Raw genomic sequence first — 22,004 nt, 5'->3', positions numbered from 1 at the left:
TAGAACAAAAGTAATTCCAAAGCAAACATAAATAACTCTCGTAGTCAAAACTGGGCTGGCTGAAGCGGTCACCATCTACACAATTACATAATCAAACACAAATCACGTGCCATGTATCAGCCACGCGGCGCTCCCGCATCCCATCCCGTAGCTCCGTCTTCACCATCACACTCCTGTTTGAGGACTCACAAACCAACATTCTCCACGCCCGGTGGTATTGGCGTTTCTCTCGTTAGACTTGCAACAGATTATTCCAAATCATTCTATTAATCCAGCGCTAAGCGCACCCTTATCTCGCCCCCGGTGGTTGTGGTCGGAACTTGAAACGAACGAAACGAATCCCTGCTGCAGGGCAGCCGTCCGTCCACCATGGCTCCGAAGGACACCTTTTTCCGGTCGTCGGATATGAGCTTGACGCAGCTCTATATTGCGAATGAGATCGGTAGAGAGGTTGTTAGTGCGTTGGGAGAGCTGGGTCAGGTTCAGTTTCGGGATGTGAGTTCTTCACCTCTCTCGTTTCTAGAGGAGGCTTGTGGGGAAGGGACCTTGGAGGAGGTTCTTGGGGAAGGAGTCTTATGAATGTTTGCTGATTGTGTTGATATGATTAGCTCAACCCCGAAACCAATGCTTTCCAGCGGACCTTTACGAAGGAGATTCGGAGATTGGATAATGTGGAGCGGCAGCTTCGTATGTGATTCATTATGGTGATGAGGATGAGGATATGGGGAAATTGTACTGACTTGGGTGATACAGGCTACTTCCATGCTCAGATGGATAAAGCGTCCATCATAATGCGGTCTTCGTCCGAATTCTCGGATACTCTGGCGGCACCCATGGCGTCGGAGATCGACGAGCTCGCCGAACGCAGCGACAGTCTCGAGCAGCGGATCGCTTCGCTCAACGATAGCTACGAGACGCTGAAGAAGCGCGAGGTGGAGCTCACGGAGTGGCGCTGGGTGCTGCGGGAAGCGGGCGGGTTCTTTGACCGTGCCCACACTCACACCGAGGAGATCCGGCAGTCGTTCGACAATGACGAGGCGCCGCTGCTGCGGGACGTCGAGCAGCAGCCGAACCGCGGCGATGGCCAGGCCCAGCAGTCGTTCTTGGAGATGAACATTGGCTTTGTCTCGGGTGTTATCCCGCGCGACCGGATCGCGGCGTTCGAGCGGATCCTGTGGCGGACTCTGCGCGGTAACCTTTACATGAACCAGTCGGAGATCCCCGAGCCGATCATCGACCCGACTACCAATGAGGGATCTCACAAGAATGTCTTCGTTATTTTCGCGCACGGAAAGAGCATCATTGCGAAGATCCGGAAGATCTCTGAGTCGCTGGGTGCCTCGCTGTATAGTGTCGATGAGAACAGCGAGCTGCGGCGCGACCAGATGCACGAGGTGAACACGCGCTTGGGCGATGTGGGGAATGTGCTGCGGAACACCAAGAACACGCTCGACGCGGAGCTCTCGCAGATTGCGCGCTCGCTTGCGGCCTGGATGATTATCGTCCGGAAGGAGAAGTCCGTCTACGACACGCTGAACCGGTTCTCCTACGATCGGGCGAGAAAGACGCTCATCGCTGAAGCGTGGTGTCCGACCAACTCGCTGGCGCTGATCAAGTCAACCCTGCAAGACGTCAACGACCGCGCTGGACTGAGTGTCCCGACCATCGTCAACCAGATCCGCACCAACAAGACTCCCCCGACGTACGTGCGGACCAACAAGTTCACGGAAGCCTTCCAGACGATCGTCAACGCCTACGGTATCCCCAAGTACTCCGAGGTGAACCCTGGGTTGTACACTATCGTCACCTTCCCCTTCCTCTTCGCTGTCATGTTCGGTGATCTGGGCCACGGTCTTCTCATGACGCTGTGTGCCGCGGCGATGATCTTCTGGGAGCGGAAGCTCCACAAGACCAAGCTGGACGAACTGACGTACATGGCGTTCTACGGTCGCTACATCATGCTGATGATGGGTTTGTTCTCCATGTACACCGGTTTTATTTACAACGATATCTTCTCCAAGTCCCTCACCATCTTCACGAGTCAGTGGCAGTGGCCCGATCAGGTTGAGCGCGGACAGGCGGTGGAGGCCTCTCTGAAGGATGGCTATCGCTTCCCGTTCGGTCTGGATTGGAACTGGCACGAGGCTGAGAACTCCCTGCTGTTCTCGAACAGTATGAAGATGAAGATGAGTATCGTGCTTGGCTGGGCACACGTGAGTTGTTCCATCGTCGTTCGTGATTCCTGAGAAATTGAAACTAACCGTCTCCCAGATGACCTACGCGCTCTGTCTCCAATATGTCAACGCACGTCATTTCAAGTCCAAGGTTGACATTATCGGCAATTTCATCCCGGGCATGATTTTCTTCCAGTCCATCTTCGGTTATCTCGTCACAACCATCATCTACAAGTGGTGCGTTGACTGGGCCGCCCGCGGCCAGTCCCCCCCCGGCCTCCTGAACATGCTCATCTTCATGTTCCTGTCCCCCGGCACCGTGGAAGAACCCCTCTACAAGGGCCAAGCCACCGTGCAAGTCCTACTGCTTCTTCTCGCCGTGGCGCAAGTGCCCCTCATGCTCTTCTTCAAGCCCTTCTACCTCCGCTGGGAGCACAACCGCGCGCGCGCCCTCGGCTACCGCGGTCTCGGCGAGCAGTCCCGCGTCAGCGCACTCGAAGACGACGGCCACGACATGAACGGCGGGCGAGACAGCATGGCGAGCGACAGCGAGAATGTGGCCATGATCGCGCAGGACCTGGACGAAGAAGAGCACGAGGAGTTCGAGTTCTCAGAGGTCATGATCCACCAAGTCATCCACACCATCGAGTTCTGCCTCAACTGCATCTCGCATACCGCGTCCTACCTCCGTCTCTGGGCCCTCTCCCTCGCTCACCAGCAGCTCTCCATCGTCCTCTGGGACATGACCATCGGCGGCGCCTTCGACCAGGAGTCGTCCACGACCCGCGTCATCATGATCGTCGTCACCTTCTACATGTGGTTCACGCTCACTATTGCCATTCTCTGCGTGATGGAGGGTACTAGTGCCATGTTACACTCGCTCCGTCTACACTGGGTTGAGGCTATGAGCAAGCATTTCCAAGGCGAAGGCATACCTTTCGTTCCGTTTAGCTTTAAGACGCTTCTGGAGGAGGATCCGGTCGAGTGATCTTGAGCTGTCCTTCTTTTTAAATCTCTTTTTCTGACTGAATGTCTGTCTTTCCTTCTTGGATCGTCTCTCTTGTACTGTAGCTAGTTTGTTTCCCTGTGGGAAATTCAATTGGATTCTAGATCTGTCTCTATTATCTTCCCCGATTGTGTGTCTAGAGTAAATATGTACGTCTGCGCTACCTGCACAGGGCCCTTGTAACCAAGTGTAATACCCTATAAATCAAGCATTGTCCTGGTATCTACTCCCTACCTCGCTAGAGCATCGACAGTAAGCTAAGGAATAAGCTAAACAGCCGAGCCTAGTGTATTACGTAAGTACTCGGCACTACTAGCCCGAAGCAGCTAGCTCACGGTAAATCATGGCTCCGGAAAGCGAAAAAAGTGAATATTTCTTCGCTCGAGCTTTTCTTTTTCTCTTCACACAACCTTCATTACAACTTTCTTCGACACAGCTATCCAGCTTGCCAGAGTCTCCCTGAAATGTCTATGGGTTGACTGATTATACACTGTAGATAGCTTGGTTATTCTGAGCTATTGACTGACTGACAATGCTTGGATCTTAGCATCACACAGGGTGAGTTTCATTTTCCTTTTTTTCGCACAGCGCTCAGCGCCAACCACCCACCCTCCCTTTATGATGATACCCATAACCAAATTTCAAACTAGAGTCTTTGACCCTCTTCAGGGGAATGAAACTTTTGTTATTGCACGTCAGTCTGATATTATTGCGAACGCTGGCTTTTATGCTACTCATTTGATTGCCGAAGCATTCTTGACTAATGCGTTTCTTAGGACTAATCTTAGCGTTCATTGCGAATAGCTCCAGCTTCATCGTAGACGATGAGTTGATCTGATGGTCATAGTGTACGTTGTCCTGTCTTTTATCACTTCCTTCTTTCTCCCCCACTAGCATGATGACCTTCGTATTTAAATACGCTGGAAATTACCGACTGAGTCGCCTTCGGGTACCTGACGATAAAAATTGGCTGTTGTCTGATTTGCTTGCTTCAATTTTGAATTTATTTTTCGTTTGATCGTTGAGAAACTGGACGCTAACGAATTTTAAAGCCTTGGACTAGTTTAGCAGATGGTAAGATTCTCCGACTTTCTTCATCCACATCATATTCTTCGAAGATGAAACGGCACTGGGCTCCGACGGCGTTAAAAAAACGTTCGGTCATGACGGATATGCCTTTTTTGTGGCAGGCCTAGAAAACCTCGCCCACTGAGATCATTATCCTCAGCACTTTTCATCATTTGCAACCGCTGTGGCTGGATGCTAATCGTGGATTGCGTTTAGACTTTGATCGGATGTTACAATCACTCGTAGATACAAACCAACAGGTAAACATTGACTCCTTCTTTGAACCCCGCGATGCATCGAGATGATTACCTAGATGACGAGTCTGATTCGAGTTTTCGATGCTGACACCATCAATTTAATACCATTCATGCCTTCTGACTTGCATTTTTCAAGAGTTATCTTGTACACATCCGTTTTTGGCTGTTGCTAACTCTCATATCAGTAGGTAATCATTTGTCTAGTCGTACTCGCCTATGACCACCGATGAAGCCATATCCAAGTGTAAGTACTTGACTCTTGCCTCACACCCCACGGGTTACATGATGATACGACGTTACAATAAGACAAGCATATGTCCTAGCCGGCCTAGCTGGCGAAGACGAGAATCGTCATGCTGATCAACCCACACATCATGGATTTATATGTGATCCTACTAGTTGCAGAAAGCTAATTCTGTTTCTACAGGTATCTTTTACTCTTAGAGAACGGCTTCATCTTCTCGACCAAAATAATTAGTCTACTGTGGGTAACCCATCTTTATCTTTCTTCCCCAACACCTTTCCCTCCTTTTCAATGATGATTTACTATTTTTAATCACGACGGTCAACATAACTTTAATATTGATGACCACCGCCTGTGACAGGGCATATATCTGAAATCTGGATATGCTTTTTGTCATATCATTTACCACATTGTCTCATTCATGGATTGAGTGCTGACATGGAATAGTCTTTTAGGTCCGGCGTACATGCCAACATATTAGGGGTTCCGCAACCTTGGTTGTACAACCCAACGATGCCCTTGCAGGTGCGCTCATTTAGTGAATCTCCTAAAATAGAATGTTTTATTTTGTGTACTTCTCTTCCCTGTACTTCGTATTCTGTAACTCGGTGCTCTTCGAAGCAGTAGCCTTCATAGGCAATCGGCCGATGGTCCAAGGCATGTCGCCGAAGTTCGTCCATTACCCCCCTGTCCTCCTGCCAACACCTGGCAATTCATTGACCATCCGACTAGGTGCATGAAACGAACAATGGCCGGAAAATGTGATGGGAGTTTTGATTAGTGGAAGCTGCAGGGGTGTTGACCTGTGAGCAGCCGTCAAAGCGCGGATCTAGGCGCCACGACCACGCCGTCTGTGATGAAAGCTCCAAGGCTGCATCTCCTTAAACTCTGCAGACTCTGTTTTTTTTTTTTCTTTTCTTTTCGGGTTTTTCCTTCCCTTCCTTTTGGTTCTATTCAGCGTGGCGATCCCGTGTTTGGGTTATTTTTATCCCATCCCCCCCCCGCTTTGCTAATATACTTGCCTCGCGACAATATCGCCATCCAGCCCGGCCGACTTACTTCCTCCACAGTTAGACGGTGGATCCCCGCCAGTGATGTCTGTCTGGCCACCGACTGTCTTGGGGCATCTTGGACCATACCGCGGTTGGTTGGACTCTATCGACGGTCGCAAAGAATAGAAACCCGTATCGCTTGCGCTTGTTGGTTGGGGAACCTCTCGCGTCTGGCTACCGTTTGCTTTGTTCTTCCCTAATTTCCAATCCTTCCCTCATCGCATTCCTGCGCGCCGCCGTTCCTCCGCCATGGCTTCACGCACGGTTGGCTCTTGATATCTGGAGCAAACACTATGAATAGGTGTGCTTACCCTCCTTGTCTCTTTGCTTAATTTTATTTTGCTTTTTTACTTTTCGTACGCTTTGGCCTTCCCTCTCCCTTCCCCTCTCCTCCACCTCCACCTCCACCACCTTTTCGTGTCTGGCGAAAGTTGTCGGGAAATACTGACCCCCGGATTTTGTCGATAGCTGGTGGCCATCAAGCACATCTGGCGACGAGTCGCTGCACGCTACATATCCTGCCAGTGGCTGGCCGACTCCGCGTGCCGGCAACGGTCCCAGCAATCAGCCTTCTCCAAGTCGCCGGGAGCATGCCGCACAGCCGCCGCCTCTGACCACGGCATTGAGCGGTCATCAGTACCAGGGCCTTGGGGTGGGAGTCAGTGGTTACATATCGACGCCGCTGTCAACAACTTCTCTCTCGAGTCCCTTCACCCATAGCCAGTCCCCCGCAGTGACGACGCCCGGCGGGGTGCCCGTCGGTTCATCTTCCTCCATGGCTTCCAGACAGTACAATATGCCGTATAACCCTCAGGATTGGGGCCCTGTCGGTGTGAGTGCGGGACAGGCTCCGTATCAGCACCAGGCTCTTCGGGTCGTCTCGCACCCGCGACATCCAGGCACTCATTCAGGTTGGTCATGATCCCTATGCGTACATGTCTATATGGTGCAATAGTCTGTTTGGGGTTGGAGCGAATCCTAACCACATCTCTGTTAGACATGTCTCTCTCTCCACCTCCCCCGCCTTATTCACCACCCAGCCAACCCCAAGCGCAACTACAACATCAGCAACCGCAGAGCAACCATGCCACACAATACGCTGCCTCTAATCGCGGTTCGGTATCCCCAGGAGCAGGATCCACCTACGGCGGAGGAGCACACGCGAGCACGGAGCCCCCAGTGGAGTATCGTCAGCATCCGATGCCCCGGACGCGCCCCTTATCCATAGTGCAAGATGCCAGCCACGCCAGGCAAATGAATATACCACCGCCTCCTCCTTTACCGCAAGGTGTCCCGTCTTCAAGATCGTCCTCGCAGAATCGGCCAGATCCCTACCCGGAACAGTCGTCTTTCGCCACGAGCTCTCGGCCATATGTCGTGGTGTCTCCGGGTCAGCATATGTCGCCGCAGGCAAATGGATATGGCCATGATAATTCCTCTCTCTTTGAGGATCTCTCCCGCCCACCGGCGTCGAGGAGGGCGGTCTCCGCTGGGCCAGTGGTGAGCAGCGCTGGTTCCTCACGGGCGGCCAGCCAGTCTCGTAGTGGATCACCGCCCGAAGGATCTGGCTGGGCGCCCGGGATGCCGCTCCCTCCGCCTCCGCCCGGTCCTCCGCCGACCTCCAGGTCGCAGAGTGTTAATGGTCTGCATGACCATTCATCGTTGCGGAACTCACCGCATTCTAACAGGACAGCCAGACGACCACCCCCCGTCCTGGGGACTACTCTCGGTAGCGTCCCCCCCACGCCAGCGGATTGGGTGGACGAGGGGCGCAACCAATCCAGAAACAGAGGCAAAGCGCCTCTCAACGTCAACACAACCGATTTATTGAGGTCTCCTGCCGGACCGAGCACCGCTGGATCCAACGACCCGTCGCAGGCGAATAGTGGGCTGTTTCGGTGTCCAGCCATTCGCGACCCCAGCGCCAAGGGGATCCGAGAACGGCGGATTGAGCGCCGCAATCGACAGGGCCAGGTTATTGACGATTTTAGCGCGGTCTCGGCCCAGAGCAATAGCAATCCCTGGGCCGATGCGTTGGACCAGGTGAAGCCCTCAGATTTGGTCCTGGATGACCAGCAAAGTACCCCACCACACTCTCGAAGCCAAGGACCATCCAAGTTCACTACTCCGCGCAGCACCACCAGCGCCACTTCGGACGGGCAGCTCCCGTCGACGTCGCGCTCTCGTGCCTCGTCCACGGGACTGTTCTCAAACCGCTCCGCCTACTCGACACCCCGAGCGGAGCCAAGCCCGCTAGGCCCGTCGCGAACATATGCTCAAACACCTCCGTTCTCGCCCGACGAGACATCCTCATCCTCAGTCGCGAAGCCGACCTCCCAAGCCCTGCCCCCGAAAGCGCTCCCTACCCCTCCTCTCCACTCCGGACAAGAGATGGGCACTCCGTCCCGTTCTGGATCCCGCGAAGAACGACCGGTATCGCATCTGCTGCACTTACCCAACGAGGCGGCGTCCTCGGTTCCGCCGCTGTCCCCGCGCCGAGCCCCGTCCCAAAGCTCGTCGCTTGACGCGGTTGTCAATCGCGACCTGACTTTCGTCCAGAACGCCATGCAAAGACACAAAGAGTTCGTCGAGAAGGAAGCGGCCGCGTCGGACGAGGCGGAGGCTTTGAAAATAGTCGCCGATTACATGATTGCAGAGTCGCAGATTCGCCGCGAGCGGTACACGAAGGCCTGGGACACCGGTGCGTTCAACGTCGAAGAAGTCCGCCAGAAGCTATTTGTGTTGCCTCCGAAGCCGAAGCCGAAGCCGGCCCCGCCCCCCGCCCCGGTCATGCCGCCACCGCCGCTATCACGGCGGCCTTCACGGGGAGCGCCCCGGCTTGACATTCCCCAGTCGCGGCCCGAGTCCGCCTGGTGGAACAATTACCAGCCCTGTCTGTCCCCGATTGCCAGTCTTGGCATGAGCAACGATGAGATGAGCTCGAGAGGCCGCGCTCCTAGCCGGTGGTGGGAATCCCATTCCAGCAGCGAAGGCGGCGATCGGAGGGTCCAACGGTCGAAGCGAGAGTCCAAGTACATGGGTCTGCCCCGTGAGGCTCTGCAGTGGGCTCAAGGAGGAGCAGGGGGAGGGTTGGTCGACTCCAGACACGTAGGCGCGACCTTGGATGCGGCGGAGCCGTACGCCTCGTACGGCCCGGACGAGTATCCGCCGGAGAAGGTCGGATGGCACGAGGAGCGTGCGGCGTCGGACTATTCCAGCACGGTGGGCCACGGGGCCTACCTCAACGAGACACCGAAGATGGACGTGTCCCGGCTCATTACGCTGCCACCGCCGTATCCCCGACACCACCCAGCCGTCAATAACAGCCACCCCGAGCTGGTGAACTACCGAACACTGGTGCGGTCCGTCAGCGAGCTGACAGACATCAAAGCAACGCGGCAGCGCCACCAGGCCGAAGTGGAGACTTTGCGGCAAGACCACCGGCAGCGCGTCCAGGAAGGCCGTCGACAGTTCAAAGCGAACATCCAGAGCCAGATCCAGCAGGGCAGCCTGACGTTCGCGGAAGCCGCCGAGGCGGAGGCGGCCCTTACTGTGGAAGAGCACCACCTCGAGAGAGCGCTAGCCCAGCGGGAGCTCGACTGCTACCAGGAGTCGGTCATGGAGCCCAACCACCAGGTGCTGAAGGACCGCATCCAGAAGGCGACCGCTTGCATCGACGAGCTCCAGAGCAAGCTCTTCGACGACGCGCAGCACGAGACCCCCGATCAGACGCAGGCCGAGGGCGACGAGAAGCCCGAGCTCCTGGAGAAGCTCACGCAGCTGAAATGGCTGTTCGAGGCGCGCGAGCAGCTCCACCGCGAGACGTACGACCTGGTCAGCGACCGCGACGAGAAGTACAAAGCGGTAGTAGTGCTCCCGTACCAACAGAAGAAGCACGACGACAAGGTGGGCGAGACGCATGCGTTCTTCATCAAAGACGGCCTCGACCGTCGGACGAACTACGAGGCCAGCGCACTCGCCCGCCTCGAGTCCTTCCACGCCGTGATCGAGGAGAACGTCGTCCGGGGCGTGGAGATGCAGCTGTCCGCCTTCTGGGACATCGCCCCCTCCCTTGTGGCACTGGTGCAGCAGATTCCCGACCGGCTGGACGGCTTCCAGATCCAGATCCCGGCCAACGAGTACGAGGAGAACCCCAGCTACCACCGCCACCCACTACAGTACCTCCACTCGCTGCTGTCGCACGCCGAGAAGTCCAGCTACCAGTACATCGAGTCGCAGATCAATCTCTTCTGTCTGCTGCACGAGGTCAAGTCGGCTGTCATGCGCGCCCACTGCAAGCTGATGGAGGCGGAGCGCATCCGCCAGGGTGAGGCCGAGGACAGTGTGCGTCGCGAGATGCACGAGTCCCGTGCTAATGAAGAGCGCATGCTCACCAACGATCTGAAGGATAAGGTGGCTACGGTTGAGGGACAGTGGACGGAGGCTCTCGGCAGTCCCATCCAGGCACTCCGTCAGCGGGTACGGGGGCAGCTTGAGGCGGAGGATGGCTGGGAGGACTTGGAACAGTTGGAGCAGACTTAATCTACAAAAGGATTGGATGTGGAGGGATTTTGACTTTGATTTGCTTTGTTTATTTTTCTGTCTTTCCTGCTCCTGTCTTCTTTATTTTGCCATCAGCGGAAGATACCCATTACGTTCGCTACAGTTATGAATTCGCGATATGGAAAAGTTGCCTGAGGCACCTAGTTTGATATGATAACTAAGCATTCACGTGACGCATTCTAGCAGTTTCGGTTCCGCGTCCGCCGATTTTTCTCGCTTCTTCGACGTCGCCTTATTTAACACTCTTTCCCTCCTTCTCCTTCTCCTTTTCTGACTTCATCTTCTCCCGCTACTCTCAGGATTGATTCTGTCCTGTTGTACTCCTTTTCTCCCTCTATCCGATTTTTCTCCTTTAGTGAACTGTAAGTGTTGAATGTTCCTTCTTCCTTCTCCCCTCAGCCTTCATCTCACCCCGCGGTGGGATGGCTGAATCCTCAATGATGAGATCTCATAGCTGGCACCAGTCAGACGTTGCTGGATTGTTTACAATCCTTCAGCCATGCTGAGTAGCTGCGATCCGGTATACGCAACTGTGATCCTGAGGAAGTCCTTGCACTTCTTGATTCTTTCTTTGTCAACTTGTGTCATTGCATGGTGGAACAAATCGCTAATTAGTGTCTTGCCCACAACAGAACTTAGTGATCGTCGCTCAATTAGAGAGCTTACCTTGTCCTGTCTGCTCCAACTTATCTTTCCCATCAGGAGCCTGTAGTTTTCAGAATTAAAAAGAAACAAACCAAACCAAATCTCCTCTTTTAAAGCTCCCCCCCAACGTCATCATGGTTCTGCACAATCCCAACAACTGGCACTGGGTCAATAAGGATGCCTCCGAATGGGCCAAGACTTATCTGAAGGAGAATCTCCTGACCATCGCCGCAGAGGATAATGGTGTCTCTGCCAAGCTCTCCAACCTCCTGACCATGGATGGCGACGTAGACGTCAGCCAGCGCAAGAACAAGGTCATCACCCTGTTCGATGTGAAACTTCAACTAGAGTACGAAGGTTCGTGAACGGCTAGATTCTCTGTTCCGTCCGGGTTGCATCCCACTAAGACCTCGACAGGTAAGACCAAGGACGAGGAGCTGGTCAGCGGGACCATCACTATTCCCGAGGTGGCCCACGACACGGAAGAAGATGAGTATGTTGTATGTCTCCTATGAACGGTGATCCGCCCATTGTATTTCAGAGGGTTCTAGCGGAACTGACTCGGGGTTTTTTTTCTTCTCGTGAATAGTTTGAGATCGAGAATTACGCCGATTCGCTCGCCAAGCAGCCCGTGAAGGATCTGGTGCGCTCCAAGCTGGTTCCCCGGATCCGTCAGGAGCTCGTGAAGCTCGCTCCCGCTCTGGTCAAGGAGCATGGCAAGGACCTGCAGCACGCCCCTGGCGTCGACCCCTCCAAGGGGTTCACGCCCGCAGCCGTCCACCCCCAGACCGCCAAGAAGGAGGCTGCTCCCAAGACGACGACCACCACCACGACCGGCACCAAAGTTGCCGTCAACACCACGACGGTGACGGCCTCGGATGAGATGCGCACGACCGCCGAGGAACTGTACATCACCTTCACGGACCCGCAGCGTATTGCCGCGTTCACCCGTGGGCCGCCCCGTCAGTTCGAGGGCGCCCACGTCGGTGGAAAGTTCTCCATCTTCGATGGCAACGTTGTCGGCGAATACGTCAAGCTCGACAAGCCCTCCCTCGTCGTGCAGAAGTGGCGCCTGGCCCAGTGGCCCGAGGGTCACTTCAGCACCCAGGAGATCCACTTCGACCAGAACGACGTGGACGGCGTCACCCAGATGCGCGTGACCTGGTCCGGTGTGCCCGTTGGACAGGAGGACGTTACCAAACAGAACTGGGACATGTACTATGTCCGTAGCTTGAAGCAGACGTTCGGGTATGTTTACTCCCCTTTCCCGTTTTTCTTCCATTGTCATCATCTATCCCATATTGCCTACCTTCCTTACCAGTTATCGTGGCAGATCGCCTTTGTCTTCATCCTCTTGGAAACCATTGCTGATCTCGTTCGCCGTTGCTTCTCTTGGCATAGGTTTGGCACTCTCCTCTGATCGCTTTACGAATCTGTGGAAGCCGTAATCAACAACTCGTCATGACCCACCCATACCCATCGGCCAGCCATTTTGGAGGAAGGACAAGGACGAGCACCAGGACCGTTGGGGTGATATCAACAAGTCAGGAGCGTGGATGGGGATCTGCCTTTCCACGCGTCCTGCAGGAGTGCGGATGTCCATGCGTTCGGTTAGAGTAGATCTCTTCTTGTTTCTATGACGGGCATTCTTTCATATCCATCCCTCGGCCTTTCATTCAACCAAACCAACCCACCCACCCAAACTCAACTCTAAACAAACACCTCTTGGTTTATGTACTTCATGTATCTGATGTTCATCCTTTTTTCCCTTTTACCTTCCCTTTAATGTTTACGAGGGCATGGTTTCAACGATTGCACGATAGACTGATAATCGCCAACAATAAATATACTCTGACTGCTTAGATTGGGTTGGGAGAATGTGAAGTATCTCGTTGGCAACCATATGTATGTTTCTTCTTGCACTCACATGAGTTACCGTTAAGTCAGTCCGTCCGTTGCCAACTAGGCTAGGCTACTTGTAAAGTACTGCCTGGCAACCAGCCAAACAGTTAACTGACCTACCGAGTTCTTTTCCCACTGTTTTATCATCTTGTATTTCAATCACACTGCAAGCTTTTCTATAGTCCGTATACCATTGGATCATATTCTTTCTAAATAGTCGTTATTGCTAGCTCCACAGGTGATGAGCCTTGGGTCTCTACCAGCTACCACGGTGTTGTATCCTTAACCTAAAGTTCAGAATCGTGATTATTCAAATCGTGCATAATACAAACTACCTCTAAAAATATTGAATATCTACCCTGATGTTATATTCCTGGGAAGACCCCCAGAACTCGCTCTGGTTCAGGGCAGATCCTGAAGCTAGCCCCCAAATCCCAGCCGGATTGGAGGCACCCCACACCTAGAATCCCCCAACCCGCCCCGAAAATATCGAGATTGTCTTATATCCATGTAGAAAAGGATATTAAATTTTTACCAGTCATTATTTATTACTTTGTTTTCCAGCTGGGAATCTCTCTGGAACATCCTTTTTCCGCTCCCTGTAGCGATTTCGAGTCTCAAACCGAGCCCCGACATACCATATACATTAGCTAAAACGCATCCTCCATTTTGAAACATCATGTAACGCCCACGACTCAGTTGAACACCACGTGAAATATTGCTCCGACTATGCGCAATCCGCTGTCCATGCTGAAGACGTGGCGCAGAACCCAAAGCGGAACCCCCCCCACTCCTCAGGGTGAACAGCTCCGTCAACGCCTTCAATCTGCACAAGTATCTTCTCCACTCAATACAGCAGCATTCTTTGTTCCCATTGGTGAGCTCAACGCGCTTATCGAGCCTGGGACCGTGCATGGCATACTCCAAGAGTTAGACAAACAGTCCTCCGAGTCTCACGAAAGACTGACTGCGACCATCGTTCAAACAGCACCCAGGCTTTTCGCCCTCCTGGTCTGGATCGGCCAGGCCCATCGAGTCTTCTCTCTCAGGTCGCATCATCTCGATGATACGAGCCTACCGTTAAATGAAAGAGCTAGCTTCGGCTGGGGCACGGAATGCGAGGCCAGGATTCTGCGCGACCAGTGGATCTTCCTTGCGCCAGTTTTTCAGACTGAAGGTCAATCCATCAGCATTCATCCCTCTGTGCCTCTACCGTTCATATCTGCTACTCCTGTAAGCAAGGAATCAGACAATCGAACCCTCCGTCAAGTTCAAATCCACCCTTCGCACCTCGGAATTTTCAATGGCGATGATGTATGAAATGCCTTGTCCCTTTCTCATTGGTACTACTATTAAACAAACCTCATTTCCCAGGTTGCTGCGACTCCCGTTCTAGCTCTCAAACTGTTCAAAACCAAAGCAAGTATAAGATTTCAGCATGAAGTTCACATCCTTCAGCTTCTCAACCAAGTTTCCAGCCGCAATATCGTAAAGCTTCTCGTGGCATTTTCAAACCAGTACACCCGCGGTATTATATTTCCATGGGCTGAATGCGATCTCTCCGAGATGATGATGCGGGCAATACCGCCCAATCAACGATGTGAGCTTGGCCTCTGGACTCTTCAACAGTTCATTGGCCTTTTAAATGGACTTGCAACGATTCACCGCATACCCGAAAGCAATGGATGTCGATCACGCACGCAGTGCCGACACGGTGATCTCCGGCCGGCTAACATACTTGTCATGAAAGGTTCGAAAGCCCCTTGCGACCATCCAGCTAGTATCGCGAGTTGTAGACTCCAGATCGCTAGTATGGCCATGGCGCAATTATTTCAAGACGAAAGCCAATATACTGTTCCGTCGGAAACCGGCACGTATCAAGGACCAGAATGCCACCTTCAAACTGCGATTGGACCGTTGTACGATATCTGGTCGCTGGGTGGACTTTTTCTTGAGATGATTATCTGGTGGCTTGAAGGGCCGAGCGGACTCGAAAGTTTCGCCGACGAGCGAATCGCACCAGACCCTCTACTCGGAGAAAGGGTCCAGGACGATTATTTCTTTACCCTCTATACTGAAGACGAGCGGTATGCTGGTGCTGAAGTTAGATCTTCTGTTATGTCGTCGATAAAGAGGCTCGAGCAGGACGAGAGATTGAGCCCTGCGTTTGTGATCTTATTGAGCGTCATCAAGAGCGACATGCTTGTACCCATTGGCAGTCAGCGGTTGGGAGCGAGTGAGCTCTCAAGAAAGCTTATGCACCTATTGAATGGCCAGGGAGGAGACACGGCGGATGTCCAGTGCAGCAAGTGACTTTGTATTGTTCTACCACATATCGAAAGTGGTAGTCGAGTATGACATCTTTCGCCTACAATCTACTTCAGGATGCATTCTGCGCCCCGTTCATGGCCAATGCTACTCTTCTCCGCAATGATCCCGGTGGTTTAGCTGCCACACAATAATCGTTACCGAACCGGTACCGACGCGCGCTGCCCCATCCTAGACTGGGCAACAATTCTAGAAGACGACCTTCTTATCCCCATATCCGGTCTAGACCCTCTGTCCTGCTCGGCATATTGACTTCTGCCCTCCGGGCTCACCAATTTCTGCCGGTCATGGCGCCGGAGCAGGAGTCCATCCAGTCCCCGGTACGACACGTTAGTGCCGTTAGCCGCGTCTTTCTCCCAAATCGTACCGAGGAACCAGTACCGCCAAGTGTAGAGCACCAGGAGCGTCAAGATGGCTGAGAGGGCACAGAAGATCCAGATACTCGATCGGGCCGTGGGCCAGAAACTATGAGACTCCCAGTCAAATGCAGGAAGGGCGAAGACGGTCTAGTGGATACTGGTTATTTTCCTACTTAAGCGCAAGTGGGTTATGGGGTGGTTGGATTGGAAGAGATTTACTGCCAGTGTAGTTCCAGGCAAGAACACCATGGTGAGGACAGCGAGCGCTTTCATCGCCGAGCTATCGTTCCCACTTGCTTTGGCGATGACGCGACTCGAAGTGGCAATCTCCTGGTTGATGATATTTGCCTTCTGGGATCTTTTGCTGTCGCTTTGGGCGATCAAGCTCCACAACTTATGATTGTGTTGTCAATACCGACTCCAACATGGATTGGCGGTATGGGCTTGTCTGAGGGGAATGGGACTCACTGTAGTCAGTAAGAGACTGGCGCCTTCCTTGAGGAGCAATGTTTGCTGTTCCAGGTCCTTGTATCCAGTAGCTATTTGCTGCAACCGGTGGGTGATTGAGGTTGCTGTCTGGAATCGGGGACTAAGTGGAGTTGTTTGTCTCTGCAACGACTGTTCCGCGAGGTCTTGCAGCAAGTCGATGTTTGCTTGGAAAGTACAGAAATGACGATACATACGGCCGTGCTTGCTGTGCATGGCGAAAATGGTGCTCAACCAGTCAGCTATCTCGGGCAGATCGCGGGTCCTGTCCTCCGTGAAAGGGGAGAGTTTGGTTATCACTCTAGCTTTTTCTTGGAGTTCGAAGAAGAGGTCGTCGTATCGGCGCCAGTATTCTTGGGTGATGTGGGTATGGCGCTCATATTGGATCTCAGCCAGAAGAAAGGCCATAAGGGTGGGTTCCTGCAAGGCTTGAGAGGCCTGCTTCAGCCATCCTACGATATGTTGGGCTTCATTTTCCGTACAGCCATGGAGAAATCCAGTCGTGAATGAGTGATGATTATCAGCTGTGGACCTTACGGCGAGGATCAAGTCTGATGGCAGCGCTCGTTCTGTCCGCATAATGTAACCTGTTGAAAAGCATTTGGGGGCATGTCAGATGCAGCGCGATGAAGGCGAGGCAAGGGCAACAGACTCAGACTTCGAGAATCCAGGTCTTCTAGGGAGAATGAAACCTTCGAGTCGTCTCCCAAGGACGTAACGGTCTCAATGAACTCCGGTTCGAGGTTTAAATGGCGAAGCACGGCTACTAGAGTGGACTTCGACATGGAGAAGTTACAGAGGTCGAAGGATGATGAGAGGTCAAATGGCCGGTCTGCAGCCAAGTACGTGTCGTCCCGTAGCGAGATTCTGCACGTATTTCAGTTGAGTCCCGTATGATCTTTCCATTGCACTCACATTAGACGGAACCCCCAGCTCCAATGGCTGTCCGAGGTGGTTGGCATTGTCGACACGAGCGGCTGTCAATCTCTTGTAAGAGGATGGACATCTCCAACAAAACCTCCATACCTTTTTGATACGATCGCAAATCTCTGCATCGGTGCTGAGAACATGGTCGAAATGAACACCAGGAGGGTTACTTCCACCACTGAATCCGGGTCAATGATCTCCGATACCATGGCAGAGATAAGTTGCCACTGACCTAGTCCACCTTGCTTCAACAACATGGCATTGTTGCAATATTGATGGATGCCTCGCGGAGTCGGTAAATTTGAGTCGCTTCCGGGTGTTCTTTAAGCCATTTAGGCTCCACGATGGCAAGCCCATGGTGCTGGTTCTTGGGAATGGCGTCACCCAGCCAAGGAGGCGAACAGATGACATGTTCAGCTGAGAATCCTTTCCCTCTTGAAGCGCACGTACGTCTACTAGCGGCTCCTGCGCCTGCGAGGCTTGGCTTGGCGCGACGAGGCGGGGTACGACTTCAACTCAATCTCCACAATGATGAGGCTGGCCGAATCGATGTGCCTGGGCAGCTATCATCAAATCAATTCTGGGATTCTGGACCCAACGGCCGCAAGAGGGGATTTTTCTTATTATGAGAAAACGCTTTGCAGAGGCCATAAGGTCTGGAAAGCCCAACAAGAATAAGCCCGGAGAGCAGCCAAGCACCGAACGTAACGACGCAGCAACATCGGCCAGCAATGATAATGATAATGATAACCAGCAGAAAACCACACAAGATCTGCCGTCACAGTACGGGATACGTCAAGTAGTAAGCTCTAGATATCTCATCAGAAAGCGCTTGGTCAATCTGCTCGAAGAGCGTTTCCCAGGCCGCTGGTCACTTACGGTTCGTGCACATCGTTATGTTCTACACAGATCATGATTGACCAGTGTGTCATTTAGTTGCGCTTTGATACTTTGTTTATTGATCTACCGGCGCCACTTTCCCCGGTAAGTCGTTTGGATCGCACTGTGACCCCTCAGTCTAACCACCGCATAGGAGGACTTGGATCAATGCGTGGAGGGGAGCACGAGTGGGTCGTCAGGGTGAGCCAGGGCTTCGACTACATGGAAGCAGAAACCCACGGCAGCCCTTGAGCGAATACCCGCATACGAGTATACGAAGAGTGTGCAAGATTGTCATTTTGCCCGAGGGGAAGTAATACCATTCGAGTTCCCGGAAGGCGAGAGTGGTGGTATGGGGCCAAGCGGGTTAATATTCGATACCCCTTGACAGCTTCAATGCGACTTGGGGGTATGAAGGCTGTTCTCTCATTCTGACAACGGATTGAGCAATTTAAACAAGATGTAACTAGATATCAGCGGGTAGGGTATTTATCGCAGGGACGGGTCTTTCGAGGAAACGAGCAACTTGGATGGTCCGCCTCGATCGCTGCATACGGCGTTGAGTCACCTGGAAGCAGAGCTCCTACTCAATACTGGGGAGGTCGGGGTATATGGAATCACCACCACCGACTATACAACTTATATGAACGCTTGAAAAACGTAAACCAACACAGGGAAAAAGTAGAAGGCAAAAAGAAAGAAAGAAAGGAAAACTCCAGAACTGCCACATGTCTTCTACATAGCCACAACTCAGTCTTTGGATGAAGATGGTCAGATCGATGTCTACGGTCTCCTCCCCGGGCCGCACAGGATGTGTTGGAGCGGTATTTGGAGGGGTGGGGGATTTAGTTTTGTGGTGAGCTTGCTTGGCTTTGGAGTTGGCGTACAACATATGACAGAATGCTTTGGTTTTGAGTTTTATAAATGATCGTATTTGTGATTGAAGCATGGTAAAAATGCACTGAGGTAGTAGTAGTAGGAGTAGTAGTAGTATTTATTAATGTTCTAGTGAGACCACCACTCCCTCCCTCTGCTACCTTAGTAGCAAAAGTAGTACGACCCAGAGACCTCCCGTAGGGTATGAGGACGCGCCCTCGCTATGAAACCATATACAGGGTAAGCCTTTGAGGAGCAACACAGTGGGCAAGATGCCGGGACGTAAAAAAAAAAGATATTGACCGACGCAGGGATCGAACCTGCAATCTCTTGATTCGTAGTCAAGCGCCTTGCCATTGGGCCAGCCGGCCTTGTTGTCAGCTAGGCAGTATAATTCCCTACATCAGACAAGCTATCGATCCGTCCCAGGAGAAATTCCAGCTGGCGGTACGCGGCTCCCGGCGCGTACTGAGGTATATCTGTATGAAGTTAATCGCGGTCCACCACGTAAGAAGTCATTCCACTCACGATGCCCCGCCCCATACACAGAAGTAAAAGTCAGCCCGCGCTCCGTGTGCGCCGTACCCAGATAGCCTGCGCCTGCGTCCAGCGTTAATGGAGTCGGGGCGTTGCCGCTTCCCAGCTCAGCGAGGCCATAGTGGCAGGGAACGTAAAGTGGTTCCGTCGGCTGGTGGTGGAACCCCTGGGCGCCGTTCCAGGTCATGTTCTGGATGGTGACGAGCGATCCGTTCAAGAAGATCAGGTAGTCGAGCCATCCGTGTGCGATTATTGTGTTGTTCGTGCGCTCGATGACGCTCGGGAGGGGTCCGAGGGCGCTGGGGGGTGATGGATCGCCGTTGGGGAAGACCCCGTCTGCGGTGCATGCTGGGTAATCTGTTTGAGGAACGTGTAGGATCTGCTGCACGTCGGATCGGTTGAAGTAGTTGGATGGCCCCCCTGCGCGTGGGTTAAGGCCCGTCGTGTCCCAGAGGTAGGGGCAGAAGTCTGTTAGGTGGTACCTGTTGAAGCAGGGGTTGACGAAGAAAGCTGCTTGGACGATCTTGTCCCAGAGGTTGCAGCCGTTGGTGCTTGGGTCTGGGGGGGGTGGGAAAGTCGCTGGGTGGGGGGTATGTTAGGGCGCTGTCGAAAAAGGTGTTGAAACCACATTTCTCTGCGCGGCGAGTGATGTTTTGGACGAAGGTTTGGTTGAGTGCAAAGATGTTCTGGTAGTGGTTGAAGTGACTAACTACTGGGGCTGTGAAGAGCTTAGTATACTGCAGGGTATGGGAGAGATTCGCAGGTGAAATCAGCGACGTACCATGGATCATGACGGATTCCTCATTGATCATCGGGTCATTCAATTGGATTCCACGAAGATTGAAGTAATCTATGTCCTTCCGATCCAACATGTCAGAAGCAATGTAGGGAATGTATTGGCCGGCATAACTCTCTCCAATAATGTAAATCTTCCGCCCATGAAGGTCAAAAGTGTCCACAAAATTCTTGAACCAGCCGTTGAATTCTCGCGCAACATCTTGCTCATCAGTCACGGTCGACGGACCAGGAGAGAAGCCCGTCCCCGCAGGTTGATCAACATAGACCATATTCGTGAGATTCGCCCAAGAATAAGGGTTGGGAATAGGCCTGTATGTCCCAGGTCGCCAGATAAACGGGCCGTTTCCTTGAAGCATCCCTGTGAGTTAAAAACATCCTGGTCCACCATTGAGCCAGATCGTGATCTTTCACAGTTCTTCAATGTTAGTGACGATGTCTTCAGGCTGGTCAATTTGAATGTACCTCGTCTTTTGCGTCGGAATTCTGCGATGGGAAGAACCAGAAGAGGCTGGAGTTTCCGGCGGGTGTGTTTGGTAGAAGGCCGGCATATGATTCTCCCACATCGAACGCAACCTCCGGGATACTGGTCCCATTTACGAGGAATTCTTCTGTTTATTAGCGTTAGATAAGACATATCACAGCGAATGCCCTACCTCTCGTTTTGTCATTCAAGTTCTAGTAGCCGATATCACCGGCGTTTGTGTGAGTTACAGTCGGCAGTGCTCTCCGAATTGGCTGGATGGCTTTGCGATGGGGGTTGTCCAAGCATATTCCACTTTGAGCGAAGAATATAACAACAAGTTGCACTATCATAAACATCGTGGAGGATTATCTGATACCCGTATTTGAGAGTGCTGGGGTGTAATCATTCGCAAGGGCGGATCAGCATTCAACAACCAGTCAACGAAAGAATGCGCATGGGAATTGCAAAAAAATAGAAGCAGCAAGCTGTCAGCAATTATATAACTAATATTCTCAATCCATATGCAGCCTAGTAATTAGTAATTGTTCGTTCTCTCTGCTGATACATAAACAGGACCTGGCAAAGACATGGAAGCAAGGTGATGACCTTACAGCCCACGCTCGTCAGTTTAAAGCAGGGGTTAGGCTTAGTCCAGTGGTGTCTCAAAAGTGTCTTTGCAGATCTCCTCTATTGCCAATGTTACAGATATTCTTGTGCTAAGCCCAGTTCATTGTTGATAAAGCGATGGGTATCTCGCGGCCAATGCGAACAAATTGAGCCGTATACTTTCAGGAATTCGCAGATATAGTAGTATCTTCCCCTCCCCTTACCCGCATTTCCCACAGACACGGTGCATGCTGCAGGGAGTGAACAAATTGTAGTCGACATGGTATTTGTATGGATGGATGGATGCATTTCATCTTCTACATCTTGTGTATACTGTGTTTTCTGTCGGGCTTTGTATCTCAGTCTAGTCTATATTCAAGACTTGGCAAAGTAACAATTTTTGGCATGAAACAAAAGAAGAGCGACCTAGTCAGGGCTAACATACTGATCAGCAGATAAGTCACTTTGATCTGGCATAGTCAAAAAAAAAAAGCAGTGATTAGGGCTTATAGTCAATCAGCTGACTCGCAAGGTATTTCTTCTTGCTGTGTACTCTGCACATTTTGATCTTTCGTATCATCACTTACTGTTTCATCATGTCAACAGATTTATTACTCTTTAATGATTGCCATCTGCTACTCGCCACGATAAACGAAGGTCAATACAAGACCCCGGAAACTAGTAAGTGCAAAAGCAGTTGATGCGTTTTGAATGTCACAAACACAAACCCACAGACTTCACTAGCAACGTTCATCTGCTCCAATGACTCCCCGGGAGCTCGGGTGATCTCTTCATATGGCGTAATCTCCTCTGAGGTGAGACCAGAACCGTCGT

The 22,004-nt window shown here is 52.3% G+C and overlaps 7 protein-coding genes and 1 non-coding gene across 8 annotated transcripts; 5 read left to right on the top strand and 3 right to left on the bottom strand.

The window, feature by feature from the left end:
* Positions 1 to 178: 178 nt before the first annotated feature.
* Positions 179 to 3,294, top strand: P168DRAFT_311930 (H(+)-transporting V0 sector ATPase subunit a). Its single transcript, XM_024839535.1, has 4 exons — positions 179 to 495; positions 609 to 687; positions 754 to 2,213; positions 2,272 to 3,294. Exons 1-4 carry the CDS (start codon positions 370 to 372, stop codon positions 3,160 to 3,162), a joined length of 2,556 nt encoding a protein of 851 aa, XP_024691182.1. The 5' UTR covers positions 179 to 369; the 3' UTR covers positions 3,163 to 3,294.
* Positions 3,295 to 5,990: 2,696 nt separating this feature from the next.
* Positions 5,991 to 10,743, top strand: P168DRAFT_186686 (uncharacterized protein). The gene is made up of 3 exons (XM_024832986.1): positions 5,991 to 6,102; positions 6,270 to 6,712; positions 6,799 to 10,743. The coding sequence occupies exons 1-3, from the start codon at positions 6,095 to 6,097 to the stop codon at positions 10,341 to 10,343; spliced, it is 3,996 nt and encodes a 1,331-aa protein (XP_024691181.1). The 5' UTR covers positions 5,991 to 6,094; the 3' UTR covers positions 10,344 to 10,743.
* A 400-nt stretch (positions 10,744 to 11,143) lies between these two features.
* Positions 11,144 to 12,429, top strand: P168DRAFT_283352 (AHA1 family protein; the record flags this gene model as incomplete). The annotated part of the gene is made up of 3 exons (XM_024836042.1): positions 11,144 to 11,366; positions 11,427 to 11,509; positions 11,599 to 12,429. The coding sequence occupies 3 exons, from the start codon at positions 11,144 to 11,146 to the stop codon at positions 12,427 to 12,429; spliced, it is 1,137 nt and encodes a 378-aa protein (XP_024691180.1).
* Positions 12,430 to 14,283: 1,854 nt separating this feature from the next.
* Positions 14,284 to 15,615, top strand: P168DRAFT_186637 (uncharacterized protein). Its single transcript, XM_024832984.1, has one exon. The coding sequence runs from the start codon at positions 14,478 to 14,480 to the stop codon at positions 15,222 to 15,224; it is 747 nt and encodes a 248-aa protein (XP_024691179.1). The 5' UTR covers positions 14,284 to 14,477; the 3' UTR covers positions 15,225 to 15,615.
* On the bottom strand, positions 15,429 to 17,046 carry P168DRAFT_320144 (uncharacterized protein; the record flags this gene model as incomplete). The annotated part of the gene is made up of 6 exons (XM_024840343.1): positions 15,429 to 15,461; positions 15,512 to 15,745; positions 15,818 to 15,991; positions 16,067 to 16,671; positions 16,737 to 16,951; positions 17,000 to 17,046. 6 exons carry the CDS (start codon positions 17,044 to 17,046, stop codon positions 15,429 to 15,431), a joined length of 1,308 nt encoding a protein of 435 aa, XP_024691178.1.
* A 483-nt stretch (positions 17,047 to 17,529) lies between these two features.
* On the top strand, positions 17,530 to 18,284 carry P168DRAFT_186647 (uncharacterized protein). Its single transcript, XM_024832985.1, has 3 exons — positions 17,530 to 17,891; positions 17,948 to 17,995; positions 18,045 to 18,284. Exons 1-3 carry the CDS (start codon positions 17,637 to 17,639, stop codon positions 18,093 to 18,095), a joined length of 354 nt encoding a protein of 117 aa, XP_024691177.1. The 5' UTR covers positions 17,530 to 17,636; the 3' UTR covers positions 18,096 to 18,284.
* A 781-nt stretch (positions 18,285 to 19,065) lies between these two features.
* On the bottom strand, positions 19,066 to 19,137 carry P168DRAFT_t124. Its single transcript has one exon. It is a non-coding gene; the product is annotated as a tRNA-Arg (tRNA).
* Positions 19,138 to 19,147: 10 nt separating this feature from the next.
* On the bottom strand, positions 19,148 to 21,153 carry cpdS (putative serine carboxypeptidase (CpdS); the record flags this gene model as incomplete). Its single annotated transcript, XM_024838259.1, has 7 exons — positions 19,148 to 19,245; positions 19,295 to 19,861; positions 19,929 to 20,021; positions 20,085 to 20,410; positions 20,601 to 20,706; positions 20,794 to 20,907; positions 21,141 to 21,153. 7 exons carry the CDS (start codon positions 21,151 to 21,153, stop codon positions 19,148 to 19,150), a joined length of 1,317 nt encoding a protein of 438 aa, XP_024691176.1.
* Between the last annotated feature and the right edge of the window lie 851 nt (positions 21,154 to 22,004).

The sequence above is a fragment of the Aspergillus campestris genome, assembly GCF_002847485.1.
Source record: "Aspergillus campestris IBT 28561 chromosome Unknown P168scaffold_9, whole genome shotgun sequence".
In the NCBI taxonomy this organism is placed as follows: Eukaryota; Fungi; Ascomycota; class Eurotiomycetes; order Eurotiales; family Aspergillaceae; genus Aspergillus; species Aspergillus campestris.
This window is presented reverse-complemented; position numbering and strand designations above follow the sequence as displayed.

Bases quoted from the DNA above. Each gene is read 5' to 3' on its own strand.
- P168DRAFT_186686 (XM_024832986.1), top strand. The intron at 6,713-6,798 runs GTTGGTCATGAT...CATCTCTGTTAG, and splicing joins ACATCCAGGCACTCATTCAG to ACATGTCTCTCTCTCCACCT.
- P168DRAFT_186637 (XM_024832984.1), top strand. From the start codon at position 14,478: ATGATGATGCGGGCAATACCGCCCAATCAACGATGTGAGCTTGGCCTC.
- P168DRAFT_186647 (XM_024832985.1), top strand. From the start codon at position 17,637: ATGAGAAAACGCTTTGCAGAGGCCATAAGGTCTGGAAAGCCCAACAAG. The intron at 17,892-17,947 runs GTTCGTGCACAT...TGTGTCATTTAG, and splicing joins CAGGCCGCTGGTCACTTACG to TTGCGCTTTGATACTTTGTT. The intron at 17,996-18,044 runs GTAAGTCGTTTG...ACCACCGCATAG, and splicing joins TACCGGCGCCACTTTCCCCG to GAGGACTTGGATCAATGCGT.
- P168DRAFT_311930 (XM_024839535.1), top strand. From the start codon at position 370: ATGGCTCCGAAGGACACCTTTTTCCGGTCGTCGGATATGAGCTTGACG. The intron at 496-608 runs GTGAGTTCTTCA...TGATATGATTAG, and splicing joins GTCAGGTTCAGTTTCGGGAT to CTCAACCCCGAAACCAATGC. The intron at 2,214-2,271 runs GTGAGTTGTTCC...ACCGTCTCCCAG, and splicing joins TCGTGCTTGGCTGGGCACAC to ATGACCTACGCGCTCTGTCT.